Source organism: Rhea americana, unplaced genomic scaffold (assembly GCF_003343005.1).
Source record: "Rhea americana isolate MKP2758 unplaced genomic scaffold, rheAme1 scaffold_7, whole genome shotgun sequence".
In the NCBI taxonomy this organism is placed as follows: domain Eukaryota; kingdom Metazoa; phylum Chordata; class Aves; order Rheiformes; family Rheidae; genus Rhea; species Rhea americana.
The window spans coordinates 11,637,260-11,654,166 of record NW_028186867.1 but is presented as its reverse complement, the minus strand read 5'-3'; the positions used below and the strand labels follow the sequence as shown (position 1 = coordinate 11,654,166).

The 16,907-nt window shown below is 40.1% G+C and overlaps 1 protein-coding gene across 1 annotated transcript in view; it reads right to left on the bottom strand.

The window, feature by feature from the left end:
- The window catches only part of MAP4K4 (mitogen-activated protein kinase kinase kinase kinase 4), a gene marked incomplete at its 5' end in the record, with an annotated part of 164,309 nt that overhangs the window by 38,941 nt on the left and 108,461 nt on the right, over positions 1–16,907 (bottom strand). Inside the window, 6 exons of the mRNA XM_085321502.1 lie at positions 6,948–7,158; positions 7,644–7,716; positions 8,431–8,606; positions 10,571–10,649; positions 13,043–13,097; positions 15,385–15,515. Coding sequence (XP_085177628.1) covers positions 6,948–7,158; positions 7,644–7,716; positions 8,431–8,606; positions 10,571–10,649; positions 13,043–13,097; positions 15,385–15,515 — 725 coding nt within the window. The remainder of the gene's footprint in view (positions 1–6,947; positions 7,159–7,643; positions 7,717–8,430; positions 8,607–10,570; positions 10,650–13,042; positions 13,098–15,384; positions 15,516–16,907) is intronic.

Sequence of the window (16,907 nt, the reverse complement as noted above, 5' to 3'; positions counted from 1 at the left end):
ACTGCTGCTCAAAACCAAGAGGGGCTTAAACTGAAACCTCAATCTTTGAAGAACTGCTGAACTCAAGCATTAACCAAAGTGACTATTTTCTTGACTTCAACACACTGAACTCATACACATTGCCAGAAGGAAACTACTAACCCCACTGAACGAGCTAAAACTCAAATGACAATCACTTGAGTTCTTGGTAAGCAGCTTCACTCTTAACATAGTCTGCTAAGAATTTGGTGTTGTTGGGGCAACAAACAAGCTCTATTTAATGTACTGCCCAAAACTCTGCCTATGACGGCTGACCAACAGCACCTCAGCCTCTCCCAGAACATCAAAAGCACCTATGTTTAAAACACGAAAAAGAGCTGAGCTAAGCTTCTATGGTTACACAGTAATCTTCCATGTATGATCCAAATGTAAACTGGTGCTGATAAGTCATCCTAAGTCTGAAAAGRATCTGGAAAACAGCTCTAGGAAGTATTTTTGAAATTCAGAGAAGACATTTAAAAGTCCATACAGTTGTGACCAACTCTTCCTGCATTTCTGCAGAAGCTTCCAGTTACTCCACCTACATCAAAATCACAGGCAGCCTCCCACAGCTCCCTAAGTGTCAAAAGACCCAGCTGTCTCCTGTTCAGCCATCAGCTGGGAATTTCTCTACAGCATCTACTTTCACTGTAGTTTTCTACAATATGCTGAAAATCATAAAAAGAAATTTAGACAAAAAAAGCATGGTCACATTTAATTCAGTATCAAAAAAAAAAACACAATAAAGAATTACACTGGTTATTATTTTCACATTTAAGTCAATGAAATCACCCTCATTTTTTGTTTGAGGCAAAGCTGACATGGATTTGTCAATCTTAAGACACTCCGAACAGATGCTGTTTCCTCATGGGATGAGCCTTCTTTGCTGAGGAGATTACCCTACATGTCTGTGAAGTAACTAAAAGTTCAACAGCTTTTCCTGTCTTCTGGGATCAATACTGACCCCAAGGTAGGGTATAAGCTTTGAAGTAAAAGTAGGTAACACATAGTAAGAATTGGTAATACTTAAATAAAATGGGATGCTTCCCAGGTCTGTTAACTAGCTGCAGTTTTACGAAATACRTATCTTTCTTGAAGATCTCTGTTTAAATATACCCACTTTGTAACTACAACATTGTACTTCCTTCTCTACAAATTCATCCTGGRTTCGCTMRTATCTTCTCCTGCCACAAGACCTAAGTTCTTTTCTCTCCTGTGTTTTCTGTATGTTCTCGGAAACAAAGCTTCCATGCTCTTGCATCTCCTCTCCTAACTAAATACATCCACTAGGTTTTTCTCTCATTTAAACAACTTCAATTCACAGAGATACAAAAATAGTAAAAGTGCTCCAAGGCAGCTATTACAGAACACGAACACAGTGGATTTCACAGGTTTCACYTCCTTCCCTTCTTTCACTTTTAAGCACTTTAAAAGGATTAAGTAGGCACTTTTATTTCTGAATATAAACATCTGTGTCAAACAATTTCTATATTTAAGTCAACATATTCAGGTGCCTCTTGGCTAATCAAGTTTGACAGGCTCTTTTTTTTTAAAGAAAACTAAGATGTCAAGTACAATAATTCCGTTGCCCTGAGGATGTAAGGAACAACACACTGCTGTGCACATTTATCAGCTCAAAAACTTCTTAAACATATGAAGCCTATCTGTCTAACAACATTTTGTTGACATCATTCAGTGGATGTATTGCAAATCTTGGGATGGCATCATTTTCATTACAAGGGAGACGGCTGGACTTTAGGTCATTCCAAAGAAACAAATTCATCACTGTTTGAGTCAGTGGAGAAATTTTTAGCAATAATTATAAATAACTGAACTTAATAAGATAAAAAGAACAGAAGTTCAGAACTGACTAAGAGGACTGATCTCCCATGATATCAAAATCCATTCCACTTTAAAAGAACAGATTCTTAAGCAAATACCGAACAGGATCGCTAGCTCAGCGCCTACAATAGATATCTACTAATACTTATCAGTAAAAGAAGAGGGGAAAAAAAAMCAACATTCTCTGCTACCAGTGCGTATTTAAGTCAAATCTCCAAAGCAAAGTGCGCTATTGTCTGTGCGCCAAAGCACACAGAGAGATGGGGTTTCTCTGCATCACTTCAATTTCCTGTCAGAAATCACTTCAGYCTCCCTGCCAAGTGGGTGAAACGCAAGGTACCTGGCACAAAAAAGCTGGACACGATCTGGTCATGCCCAGAACTAGCCATAAGGGAAAACTTTCACTTCCTTTGAACATGGTCTTTGAAACCTGAGCACTCAACTACTGGCCGCTAACAAAACAGAATTTGCTTTTAAAAGCACAGGGAAAGGAAACCTACTGCGACAAATATCCCTCAGGTCCTACTCTAAATTTTGGCAAAAGCAATGTCAAAACTGTTTAGCTGCAAGCTGCCACTGACCCAAGCTGGCTTTAGAAGCAGCCCTTTGGCTGACTTCCTACCATGACTCTGACGGCRTAAGGTCACCTTCCCAACCAGTTTTAGTAACACTTCCATGAGGATATACTGAAAGACTCTGTCCTTTAAGTTTGCCCAAAGGAGAGGGAAGGAAGAGGGAAAAACATTACAATTTCTRGGCTGAATTAAAACAAATACAAGCTCTGTTTATAGAACTTGCACTTCTACATCTTGAAAGTGTGTTTGAGATAGATACTTCAATTCTTATCATACACTACTAAACATTAAATAATCCTGATTTAAAATACTATTCCTGTACATGCCCATTTAGATAACAACTACAGACCTGAAATTACAGACGCCTATACAGATATTCTTTAGTTGGATATGAGATTACCAACCTTTTTGTACATGTCCGATGAAAAGACTAAGTTCAAAGAGCTAGCTGTTAACTAGAAGGTAAGGGGAAAAACTTTAAAGAAATTTCAGAAATGCTGAAACAGCATTTTAACAGAACATCATCTCAATTTTCTGTATTCAACAAAACATTACCATGTCCAAGAAAAAAAAAAAGGCAGAAAATAYAGTACATATGCCCTGGCTCCTTAACTGACTATAAGGTGCATTAACGATGATCTCCTAATGGTACTCTGACATCTCCCAATGGACAACCATGCAGTAGAGCATCATTTACCAGGAGGGGGCAATACAACTACACAYGCAGTTGGTATACACAAACAATCCAGGGACATAGTTCATACAGTAAGTTACAATAGATGAATACAGACTTTCTAATTTTTTATTCATAGAATACTATTACTTTGTCTTATATTCAGAAGAAGGATGATACATACATTTAGTAATGATTCTTCCATGAAGAACTAGGTAGCCTGGTAGCATTGTAGGAGGAGGACTGGAAGACGCTTTTTCTTTGCCCATACTTGAGAGAAGTCAGAAGTGGAACCTCTTATTCAGTACTTCTTACCTAATCCAAACTGCAGGCAATGCAAATGAAGTAGGTACAAATAACCTCCCTTTCTAAAAGAAACAAAGTCCTGGCAAAAAGCACCTGTGGGCATATCTACATTAGCATCTGAGTTCAGATCAGGAGTGCCCTTTTGATGTGTATCATCCAACCATCTCCACTTACGGGGTTTTGTTTCATATTTTGAAGCGGTCTTGGAGTGCCAACCACACCTTTTGGATAGAATTAAAAAGTCAGATGCACCTCAACCACAAGCAGGTATGCAGTCTAGACCACAGCTAATYCAAAGTAACCCCTCCTGTCTTCAAACACATGTATTGAAGTGTTTGGGTCCTCAGCACTTCAATCACTCATGCTCCTCAAATCCACTTCTGCTGGACTGCACTACTTGCCAATGGAGTTCCATCCCTATCACTTCAAAAACATCCATCGTAGGTTCCTGTAACCAGGAACAGAGACATTATTTAATYCAACCATCCTGAACTGAGAAGGTCCACACAGAACGGGATTCTATTACAGCTAATTYTGAATTTGCCAAACCAGACTGATTTTTGCAAAGTGTAAATTCAAATGCCTTTCCATACCTATCACACCAAGCACTGATGTCTACTTTTGGCTGAACAGAAACACGTTAGAATGGCCTAGAAAAGCTCTGATTTCTTGTTTTAACCATTTAGAGCATTTAAAGTGATACAGATGATATTTATGTTAACATTTAAATGTTAACAGTTAACATTTGCACCAATTTTTTTAAAAAAAAGAAGGAGAGGAGCAATCCCCTTCCACAATGTATCAAATAATTTTCTACACTTCGACCATCTGTGATTTTTGCCTCTTACGTAATACAAAAATTATAACGGCCCCTGCAACAACTGGCCTTGGTAGTCACCTATGTGCCTTTTTAACAGAAAGTAATCTTTTCTCTAATACTGCTGAGAATTACACAGTTTTTGGCAGATGTCCTAAACATCGTTCCTGTAGCAGTCTCAGTCAAAACTGTCTAGGCTCTGTGCCAGCATTGTAAGAACAAACTCTCATTTTTAATTTAGGAAAGGTGGGGAGGGGGAGGGAAAAAGGGGTATAAGCAACCCATCCAGGGAGATTATCTAATGCACAAAATTCTTGTCTAAGATTRTCAAACAGGTTTACCAAAATACACATTTACTCTGCACAACCAAATATTACAAGAARGCCACAGCTGGTAAAAATTCCAATAAACAGATGGAAGCCCAGAGATTCAATGTCTAATACTAAACTTAATTCACATCACCAAGCTTCTCCTTGCTTCCTGGCTTCATCAACACAGGGGGTAAGTTAAGGACAAAGCAACAACATTTCAATATTTTGGCATTCCATTGTGTCACAACACTGATGTTATCTAAATATGTGTCTRTCACCCTTCCCCCATCTTAAACAGAGTTTGTTTTGGCTGYTGTTTGCTGAGAATCACTCAGGATCACACATTTTTCCAACAGAAGATCCARTGGACTAAATGCATTTAAGTGCTTGATATTAGTCACTCTTTTTTTTAATAACTCCCTTTAAGAACAACATCCTCCCAACTTGAAAAAGGGAAGCTTTATAGCTCATCATTCATATTTACATATCTAAGGGAACCAGGCAGAGGTTATAGGTTCAATAAAAAGCAAAAGCTCTTCTCTCTCAAACTTCACATGGTTTACTATGTAACTTTATTCACTAATTTATCAACCTACAGTATGCACTGTCATGTCATGCTGAAGTTGTTGGTTCTGGTTTGTATTTTAAGAGGGAACAGGACTGATTAATCATAACTTTCAGGTAACTGCATTTGCTTTTTAATTGCTCATTAAAACATTCCAAAAAAGCTAACCTTCAGCTCTGTACAAAGAGATGCATTTTTTTTCTATTATTAGCACTAGCATCTCCTTTATTCTAAACAGAAATTCCAGATTTTAAAGATTGCATTGATCACTGAAGATAAACAAACTAGATAATTTAATCATAATCCCCTTCCACACMAAAAAAAAAATCCCTCTGCAGAACCTTAGAGATTATAGAGGCATTTAAAAGAACTCATTGACTCCCATACTAGGCAAATTTTAGAGGCTAAGCGATAACTTTTATTTGCCTTTCATAATACTAAAAAAAAAACCACAGTTTTCATATTGTCCCATGTTAACTTTGTGCCTAGCCTCATTTTATCACCTTCCTCCCACCTCTGCCAAACTGCTACAGAGCAAGAGTCTAAAAACAGGCCTACAGCTGGAAGAGCAAAGATGTTTATCTTGGCAGTTGCAGAAGGGTGGGGAAGAAACAGAAGAGAAACGGAGTTTACATGTCTCCCCCTTATCCCATCTTCTGCTCCACGTGTGGCTAAGTCCTTGCTACCAGTTTCTCCCTACAGCAGCACTAAATTTGCGTGCATACTGGAAAGGAGGCAAAAGGGCCGWAACGTGCAAAAGCCTAGCTGGAACCTTGCATCAGTTGTTATGCAAACACATCACGTGAAATTTAAAAGTCGGGATGCGAATCAACATCGCCAGCATTTGGAAGACTAGACTGGGTGTAGCTTTTCCATCCTAGCTGAGTGAACAGTTGAAACAGCAACTCAAACAACAGAGGTCACTTAAGGACAACTGGAATTTGACCCTGCACTTCCCAAAGAGCCAGATGATTGGTTTCACTTTAGCTCTCACATCCAGCTTTGGCCTGCAAAACTGTTTTGAAATCATTCTACCTCTGAAACCTACACTGAATATTCCATTTATATATATACCTAAGCAYATATAAGATCGTATGAGATCTTATGAAAACTAGGGCAAAACAAKATTGTATATGTATACACTTACTGATTTTTCTTTTAAGTCCTCAGGTAGTGTATGCAAACTGCACATTTAACATATCACAAAAGTATGATTTACTTCTATAAATCTTACATAATTTTTCCACAGATTTATAAATCATATTTGTATTTCTTATTTATGAATCAGGGTAGGAAGAATTATTCATCAGGCTACTGTGGATGAAAGAGTAGTACATCAAAAAATAGGCTTCTACCTACCATGAACGAGTGCCGAACACAGATGTTTGTGAAAGTTTTAAAGCRAAATTCTAAGCACGTAATGACCCCCCTTCCCCCCCAAAAAAAGTCACCTTGGGGCACTGACCACTTAAAGAGTCATATAATTAATGTCTCCCCTTCTGTATAGCTACCCAAAGTCTAGATTTGTTGCCTCTTCTTTCAAACAGGGACCAAGATACAGCCCCCCCTCCCAGTACCCCTTCAAACAACCAGGCCTCGGCACCCACTGCCTCCATAGGAGCTGCTGGATATTTGGTGTTTTAGGCGACTGCTCATATTTAAGTAGCCAGACATGGATTTAAGTGCTTTGTTTTACATTTGCCAAGGGATTTGTACGTGCTGTTTTCTTTCCTGAGATGTGCTGGGACTACAGGGAGCTCTTTTTAAATGGGTGTGGAAATGGGAAAAACAAGTGGAACAGAGGCTCCTGCCACTCGAGCTCCAGCCTTCTTGCTTCTACCTCTTCTAGTCGTCTCCTTTGCTCCTTCTGCTGCTCGATGCGCTTCTGYCTCTCTGCCAGCAGCTGCCTCTTGTACTCCTCCTGCTCGCGGAGCTGCTGCTCCTGCAGCAGCTGCTGCCTCCGAAGGGCCTCGGACCGTTCCTTGTTTTCCTGCTGCAGCCGCAGGAAATCACGTCGGAGGGTTGATTCTCCAGGCACATTGACAATGGAACTGCAAGAAGAGGAAGTTAAGGCCTCCCTTAYGATAAAGCCTGATGGGCCATTAAACACTTTTTCCAAGGCAGGGGGAACATTAATAAAATATACCGTCCCTTTAAATTTTAATTCTGTTTTTTTCAGAATGAAGACACTGGATACATATCAAATAATGCTCTCAGTAGAAGGTRTGAAATGAGGCCAACCAAAACAAGGACCAGCTTGGACATTTTGGATCCCCTGACCAGAACCCTCTGCCCGATCACATTCGCTGTAAATCTCCCTCCATCCAGAGCTCTCTGGCACTAAGCCATGTGAGGGGAAGCTTAGAACCTTTCGCAGTCACAGAAAAGGTATTCAAACACTTTGTGTGGCAGGGTTTGCGTGGCTAGTGCATGCACTTAGTCAGAGACAGAAGTTTAGTGTGCTTCTGATTTACAATCACAGATTTTTAGACCTCCTGGAGTGGAGCATGCAGAGCCCTCCAAACAGCAATATTACCTCGGCTCTCCTTCTTGTTCAGGCACTTCCTCCTCCTCTTCCTCGCTTCCACTGTATTCATACTCAGTCTCATCTAGCGGGAAAGAAACAATGGCCTAAGTAGTGCTTTATCTCCAAATTTTAGGACACTTGGGACTTGTACTAGCACCTTCATGAACCAAYTCCCAGCCCCTGCAGAGACAAGATTCACCTCAGACCCTAGAGCTCATCCTGCATTTTCCAGCACACCATCCCACATACATAAAGCAGCATAGTGCTTTCCAGGAGGCTTTCAGCGAGATCTCTAAAGGACACCACATTTTCAGTATAAGACAAGACACTTGGAAAACCTCCACACCACCTGAATAAAGAGCACCRGCTGCCCAAGACATGGACTTCACAGCTCTTGGGATGGGTTATTTCCTGCATGTGAGTCTGATTTATGGCATCAATCCAGGAATGAACATACCATAAAACAAGAAAGAGAAGGAAGGAATATGCCAATATCTTCCTAAACACTGTTTAATCTTTGTCTGGAAGAGGTAGTGGCCTAGAAGTGAGTAATTGTAACTTACTGAAAATAAGACGCTTGCAATTGATACATGCTATGCAGAAAGACAGAACAAAACATAAAAGTCTGTTGATAGTCAAAACATAAATTAATTAAAAAAGAATCTTTCAAGGGTTTGAGCTGTTTTTTTTTTGGGGGGGGGAGGGGAAGGTAAGAGGGGGTGATTTGGAATGCAAAGCTGGACAAAAGTATGTATTTTTAATAAGTCAGAAGTCTTGACTTTTAGAAGCTGCATACCTTTCTCTCCTCTCTTCTTTCTGGTCCTGTCTATATGGTCCTTAAGTTGGATTCGGACTTGCCTTTCATTTGGTTGGTCACGTATAAATGGATGTTTCAAAAGTTGTTCTGTAGAAGGTCGCTGCATATAATTCTTCACTAGACAACCTTCTATAAAGCTGAAGAACTTTTTTGACCTGAGAAAGCAGACAGGGGAAAATAAAAACAAAACTAAACCATAGCTAAAACTCAGCTCAAATATTTTTTTCCGTTCCACCCCAAAATTTAATTCCTTTCCTCTAAGAGCAGCATGTCCCAGAGGATGGTTCAAGCACGGTTTGAAGGCGTGCCGACAAACCAGACCTGGGCTTGCCCCCGCTGCACACGAGGCCGGACGGACGCAGGGCGATGCACACGTACGTGCAGTGCTTTGACACAGCGTCACAGTGACGTGCCCTCTTCCACCGGCATCACTGCCCTGAAAGGCAGGACACGTTCGCGAAGGCGATTCATGCAGACCCAGTTCTSCTGCTCCTGGACCGGAGCTGGCTTGCGCCCAGCTCGCTCGGAGCACGGGCAGGGCAGCTCTGGTGCGTCTCCGCCTGCCCACGCTATCTGAGGGCACGTCTCCTTCAGAAAAGCCGYGAGGAAAGCCGCAAGAATCGCTGCCAACATTCCACTAGCGCACGTAACACTAAGCTACTTTCATACGCACCTGGGTGCAGAGAGACAGCTTTGCAAGAATTTAAGATTATTTTCATTTTTACCTGAGAAGCCACGCACAATTCTTTGCAGAAAACTATGTGAGGGCTGAACGGGGCCCGTTTGTTTAACATAGGCACCTTGGGTCGTATTCTCACTGACGCAATTCAAGGGCCCTAACAGAACTGAACGTACGCCGCAACTGCTGTACGTGGAATAAAGCAGCAGGGTACAGAARCTCCTTAAACTGGAGCACACCTTGCTAAAATCACACTTCAGTTAACTCCTGAAAGGAGGCCTGTCCAGATAAAAATCATTCAACAAGCAAAGCATCAATACTGAAAATACTCAGAGTTGTATTTTTCTTCACTTGGCCTATTTTCTCATAACCTGCCATTCATTTCACTCAATGAAAGCAGCTGAATCACAGCAGCCTTGGCTTTGGCCAGATTCACTTTCTGATTGTTAGGTGCCCTCAAGCTGTTGCCATCCTTGGGTGGCAAACACCTCCACTGAATGGCTAAGTGTAAAAACCAAAACGGTTTCCATCTGTTGTTTCATTTTCCCACTCCAGCCTAAAAAGTGAAATTCAARACATCCTCACCATTTTTTGTTAGTCTCCACACCAAATGTTATGCTTCCAAGCAAAAAGGTGCAAGAAAAGCACATGCAAATACTGTACATGCAYCTCTATCCTTTAATATACGCAGAAAGCAAGTGTGAGAGCCCTGATAGATACAAGTGCATAAATAAGCCGATTCAGGCAAACACCAAGCCCAGTAGCAAGCCAAATTTCTATTATGTTGATACTGAATAAGCAGTCACATCACTTCATTATTTTGACAGGTTCACAGCATCCTGTGATCAYATTCAATCTATATGAAACCTCTTTCTAGGGAATATTTCTGTTTCATACATGCCAGTTGTAACCAGTAACTGGGAGGAAATCCTCTGATACTAATGGATTCTTCTCAGCTGGCAAGTGGTGCACACTCAATTTCAATCATTTACAATAATTATAGTAAAAGCCTTCATTAGTTTTAATAGCTCCTTTCAACTTAACAGCTAGAACACTAGAGTACTGTTCTGTTTCTTTATTATGCTACTTCTGAGAAAACATACTGCATATTAAGAATGCTGCAGGAATTTATTTTTAAAAAACAGGGTACCACTTGCTGCCTTAATATGGATGCTGTTCTGTCAAGAAAAAAGCTTGTTTTTTTTTATATTTCCTGTATTCAAAGATAAAATTTCTCTGAGGTAAACAGAACTAAAATAATCAATGCACACTTTTTATTTTATGCTTTGATTCAATGGCACAGAAGATAACAGCAGATTGATTTTAGCCAACTTCAACTGCTTTACTGTTCTGTGGAAGCAATAGCAAAGCAACATGCTGTGAAATGCAAGAAAGCATTGCGATACAAAATGGGCTCACAAACCAGAAACTACTACATACCATTTCTTGGATTTTAACCGTGGGGGAGGGTTTCTGGGTATCAGAAAGAGCGCTCTCATGGGATGCATGTCACAAAGTGCTGAAGGGAAGAAAACAAAACCAAATAGAAAAATTAAGATATTTGCTTCATAGTGCTCTGTCTTCTCAAGATTGAGTCCATCAAGACCATGGTTTCAGCTGCCACAAGCATTCCCACAAACCCAATCACTTATACAGGAAATACAAATAGGAACACAACTAAACGGAATTAAATGAAAATGACAATTCCATAGCTCAATGTGTGAAGGGAGGCCCCGAAAAGAAAAAGAAATCCAGACGCAGGTTAACCTGCAGACTCAACCATGACGGGAACAATTGTGCACAGCTCTCCTCCACCCCAAAGTCATCTAGCTTATGTTTTGGTTAAGACGATGCCCAGAAAAGATCRTGATGGATGGGAAGAATGACAGTTACCTTCCTATACAAGCTCATTTACTCCACATGCCTCCTCTCCCACTAGGCAAACAAATAAAGCAGGACATATCCTCATTTCTACTGTCCAAACTAGTGGACTTTTTATTTATTCCAAGACCTGCTGGTCTTAGAGTAATGAAGGATCTGCATAAACAAAAAGGGTTTCCTGCGGAATMAAAATGCAGACTCGCCACTGTCAACAAGAAAAGTCCACTGGCTTCAGCAGATGTTAAATGGGAGTCGGAGATCTCTGCAGAGTTGTCTTCTGTCCTGTTCCAGAACAAAAGCCCCCACTTCAGAGCTGACAGAAAGGAGGCTCTGAGCAAATTCTCCATTTCTACCATCTTTCTATGTTTGACATCTTGCACCATCAGTCTCAGCCTCAATAGGCACTGTTGGAAGTGATAATGTTTTCCACACAGCAGAAATTYAGGCAACACAGACTGATGGGAAGAAGGCTCTGTACTCAGAGATAAGAGGCAATATACTCTTTGCACGTACGGTCCCTGGATCCCTGTGGCTCCTATCAGAGCAGCAAGTTTAGGGATGGACCTTTCAGAGCACACAGATCCCACACACCAAAGGACAGCCTGAGATGAGCACTGCTTAGGATTTACATGAAACTTTGCTTGCTTCTCAAAAGCCATTCCTGTGATTTTTCACTAAAAGAGGCCAAACCAGAACCTCTGCTTCTGTTTGGAAATGAAAAATATCATTGYCCAGTTCCAGGCTTGCAAAACCCAGTGACAGTCCTTTTAATTGTGAGCCAGCTAGGCAACACAGTGTCCTGAACAAACAAGTAAAACAGAAAGGACRTCCAGTGGTAGCTCAAATACTGTTAAGATGGTGCTGGGTGAGGTACCCTGGGAGCAGCTCTCATATGGGCACTCATACAAACATGAAATTAGGAAGGCAGGAAAAAAAAAATCAGACTTTTAAAAACATGAATCAAAACAAGAACATTGTGCTTCATTTTATWAATTTTACATTTAAAAATAAATGAGTAAAATCAGTCAGAAGCTATAATGAAATGACCATTTTCTAGCCAGGAAGATGTCAATACTTCATTCTCAACTTGATCATTTCAGAGAGGGTTGTCAAGGTGGGCTGTTGAGATGGGGGGATTATTTTGCTTATGTGTAAGAAAATGTATTAACTAACTTGGATATCTCGGGCTGTTATTTTTAAACATAGTACTCTATTTGGGGATGAGGGAAGCATATTTGCCTGTTCATTAATAAAGGATTTTCATAAAAGTTAACACTAAAAAAAAACAATACGCATAATTTGTTTCTTTGTTCTGTAAATCCTCCTTTCCTCCTCAAAAATATCATCTGTATGCTTCATTATTCACAAGCAGTAAGTATGTGAGGAGAAGAAAAAGCTATAGAGTTGTGCATTTTTGATTTTCAAGGTTTCTCTAAAAAATATCAGTATCAGCTCATGAATATTCTCAAGCAGTGAACATTAAGTTCAATACTCTGTGTTGAAGATGGCTTTACAGTTTAAGCCACATCATTTCTAAGGAAGATCAACACCACTCATGACGAGTTGAAACAAAAGAAGATGTACCATTAYGCAGAGTGATGGAAAATCAACACAGAAAAGAGTGCTACAGAAGCATTTTTGATTAATGTCTATTTTCCAGATGCCCACTGCAACTCTCCTTGGATGTGATTTAAACATCCCAGGTAGGCCGTAGAGAAAGCARGGCATAATTCCAAACCATATCATATTCATAAGAAGGACATTTAAAGCTTGATTACCTTCCAAATATTCAGACTAGAGAAATTAATTTATTTCACTGTAATGCTTAAATACTATCTTAGTTTTATCAAAAGCATTTCTATTTATGGGATTTTATATTTATATATATTGGTATATATATTATACCAAAGAGAACAGAAATAACAGGACCCTCTCAGAAACCTCAAAGCTAGGCTTAGATTACAACCAGCATCTCCTAAGTGTACAGTTCAGCCTYAATCAGCCCACTGGGAAAGCACACGTATCACTTACGGGGAGCTCCTTCTGCCATCTCAATGGCTGTAATGCCACACGACCAAAGGTCACTCTGCAAAGAGAGAGATAGAGACCATATGTTAGTAGGTCCATTTCTCCATTTAGACAGTAAAAGCGTACTATTTACAGAGGCCCTGTAGGTGAGACTGAAACCAAATACCAAGGCTATTTAAATAGCATAAGCTACTTTTTCTTCTAACAGTATCATAAAATGCTACTTCTCGCATCATATATATACAAATGGATGCACATTCATACAGAGTATGCAAATAGTACTTGCTAATAACACATAAAAATATATTTACATTAGGAGAGTCAAATATACATTTGCCTCAAATCTAGGTCTATTAAATAACAGAAGAAATTTTCAATATTCCCTTATTAAAAAAGAAAAAGTGAACAATTTCCCCTAGATTTTTCATGGAAAACTCTACATCCGTTCTCTCATACAAAAGACAAAGACAATAAAAAACCAAGATGAACAAAAAAAATGCTAGCTCTTTTTCAGGGTCTAAACCAGCAAAAATAAGCAAAGAAACACAGATTAGCAGGCTATGCTTTTGAATATTTTCTATTCCCCAAAATTAAATAATAGGTTTCTAAGGATAGGGAAATAACCATTGCTTCTAAACTTGTAAGAAGCCTCTGTTTTGCATGATACTTACAGCCAAAACAAATGCTCCTTCCCAACCACCTCAGCTTTGCTTGAGGCATTACAGAAGAAGAATCCTTCAGTGGGAGTCTTTCAAGACATTACCTCTGGATATTGTCCCTCACTAGCAGTTACCTGTATAATTTGGCCAGCCAGCGAGGGCCAAATATAGGCGACTGCTGAAAGAGTCCTGGCGAGGAACAAGATCAAGAGACTCCCACAGCTTTAGGGGCAAAATGCTGGAGGGAGGTTGCCGAAAGGAGTGCGACCAGTCTTATAAAAGCTAACTGTTCTTGAAAAAAAGAGTGTTCATTTCTGCCAGGCTAATGATGATAATGATTAAAAAATTTTAAGTGAAAATTAATGAGTACACAAGCTTTTTTGTATTACGAGCAGAGAAGCATTTCTAATGACTTGCCAATTGCATTTTCAGACCCAGCAAGGCAATAGTTTCTCTTGGTCCAATCCATTCATTTAARCTAAACTGCATAGGCCCATGGTCTTAAAAAGCTTTGAACCATGAGTTTTCTAAAGGATGGGAAAAAAAGGGTTATCTGCTCCAGATTCCTACAGGTCCCCCCAGAAAAAAAGAACAGGTGGGTTCAAACAGAAAGAATTTATTTCTACTKCATTAACAAATATAATAGAGATCTTTTTAATCCTTTATTAGTCTCCATTCCTTCTTAATAACTCCATCCTGCAAAGATTTAAAGTGTATCTTTAGTACAATGAGCAGATGGCTGTAAAATGCCGTTAAATCAAGAGAAATAGGCTCAATCTTACTCTAAGGTAGAAAAACACCAGTTGAAATCACCTGGAAATTTAGACCTACATAAACTGATAGCTAACATCACTATCAAGTCCAGTAAACTGCATTCACTGTAAGAACTTAATCATAGGTTTTCTGATATCCTCACTGCCTTTCTGGGGTAAAAGTTGGAACAGTTCCATTAATCTAAGTGAGGACCTTTTGCATATTTTTACACTCTTTCTTCTTTTGTGCTTTTATAAGAGTAAGCTAATAAGCATTTTGAAGGTTTCAGAATGGTTTTCTTAGAGAAATACAGCTTTAAATATATATATGTAATAGTCTCAGGGTACTGCAAATACCATCAAGCCAATTATGGTTTTGCAGTAATTAGGTCTTTGGTTTGCAGCAAACTATGGGAAAAACAATCTTTCTTAAAAAATACTGAGATGGATGAATATCAACATTTATATAGTATCTCAAAATCAGCAACAGGCATGGTATGAACAGCTCCTTCTGTTGTTCACTCACTCTCTGGATGGTGGTTGTATTTAAGGCAACACCTTAAAATGTATTGTTCTGAACTACTACAATAACTGGGACATATTCAAACACAATTTAAAGTACAAACATCTTACAAATTGAGAACATCAACATTTCCTTTTAAAAGTCTTTTTTTTGGGAGGGGGGGAGGGGTTCTTTTCTGAGTACTTAACAGCACACTAAAGTCCTCCTCCCTATGCCTGGAAGCTATGACAATACAAGCAATGTGAAAGGTCAAAATCTGGTAGTGACCCATACCTTGTACTCTTGTACAAGAATCTACCTATACAAAATAAATTACTCTCAGGAAGGACRAGAAGTCTCAAAAACTGTCATCATCCATGGACATTCATACTGCAAGTGTAATCTGTTTTACTCCGCAAACAGGATTCTTACTCTGTAATCATATGTAGCATCTGGATTTTCATCACAGGCGATAACTTCTGGAGCCATCCAGTATGGAGTTCCAATAAAAGTGTTTCTCCTGCCAACTGTCCTGTCCAGCTGAGCACTCACACCAAAATCCACTGCGGGTGGGAGAAGATTAAAATAAAACAAGAGGGGAAAAAAAATATGTAGCGATAACTTCTCTAAGATGATTTGGAAACAAAAYCATGTAGATGTTCCTTCTGGGACAACCATGCTGAAGAGAAATATGACGATTAATACCAAGGCAGCCGAGTCCTTGTGTTTCACATGCAATACGCTCAGCCACCAGAGTCAAGAAACACAGCGGCCCATGACCACCTCTTCTGCACCTCTCTCTGGCCTGCCTGTRCAGCTTTCTCTTCCCAAAAGGGAGAGCACAGCTGCAAAACTATTGTCTTGGAGACTAAGGAGAGACTCTTCCCCTCTCAAATGCTGAAGCCAATAAAATTTGTCTATACAGAGGGACCCCATCTCCCAAAGGTACTGCTAGTGTTGGGGAAGAACCACACTCAACCACACTCATGAATATGTCTTCTTTTTGGCTGTCCACATTTTCTGCCCTAAAATCGGGCAGCAAAAATAATCTGTTGTTCAGAGATTTGCTCTCTGTTCTGATGCACAGAGCAGACACATTGATGGGAGCAAAAGATGAGAATTATTCAAAAGGTGCTAACTTTGGGCACCTGTGGACATGGGTTCCCAGAGAGATGCCCATGAATGCTTTCCTCCCTTTGATTCTCCCTCCCCTCCTAATTATACTGGTATGACGGTAGTCACAACAGCAGTGGTACAAGCTTTCYGTACTAGAGCATCTGCTCTAACAACGGCTGCATCAGCGTCACTAGATCCGTCATCCGAGTGACACAGAAACATTGGCGCAGAAAAGCTCTGTGGGAGCACTGGTTTGGGAGCTACTGTGCTCCACTTCAGCCTAGAAGGAGRAAAGCTCTCTGGAGAGCTTCCTCCTTCGGCAGCCAGGACGTCTTCCCATGCCTCGTGCAGCATGAAGGTGTAATGTAAAACATATGGGATGTGGGCTGGGTGGGAGGGCTTCAGCCTGGTTCTATATTTAACCAAAAAAAGGTGGTGAATGATACAAACACAGAAGGTTAAAGCGTGCAGTAACTAGAGAGAGAGATTAGAGAAAAAGAGTATGCCCACTTGGGAAGAACAGGCCAGGGATGAGAGTTGTTCCCAGCAGGTACTCCAGGGCAGGAATTGTATTTTGAACTTCACACCACAGCTGCACTGAGAGGGCTGTCCAGATCACATATCTGTCTCCAGAACCTGAGCAGCATGGTGGTATTTTAATTAAAGTTAAATACAAGAGTGATCCTCATCACTTCCTGAGTCCAGAATAAATGGAATCAGCACAAACCCAAGTCACATGAGACTCTGGGAGATGCAAAATGATCTAGTCACTGATTCTGGCCTGAAAGCCTACAACCTTTACCAAAACATAACAGTCCAATTTCCAGCACCCCAAAGGA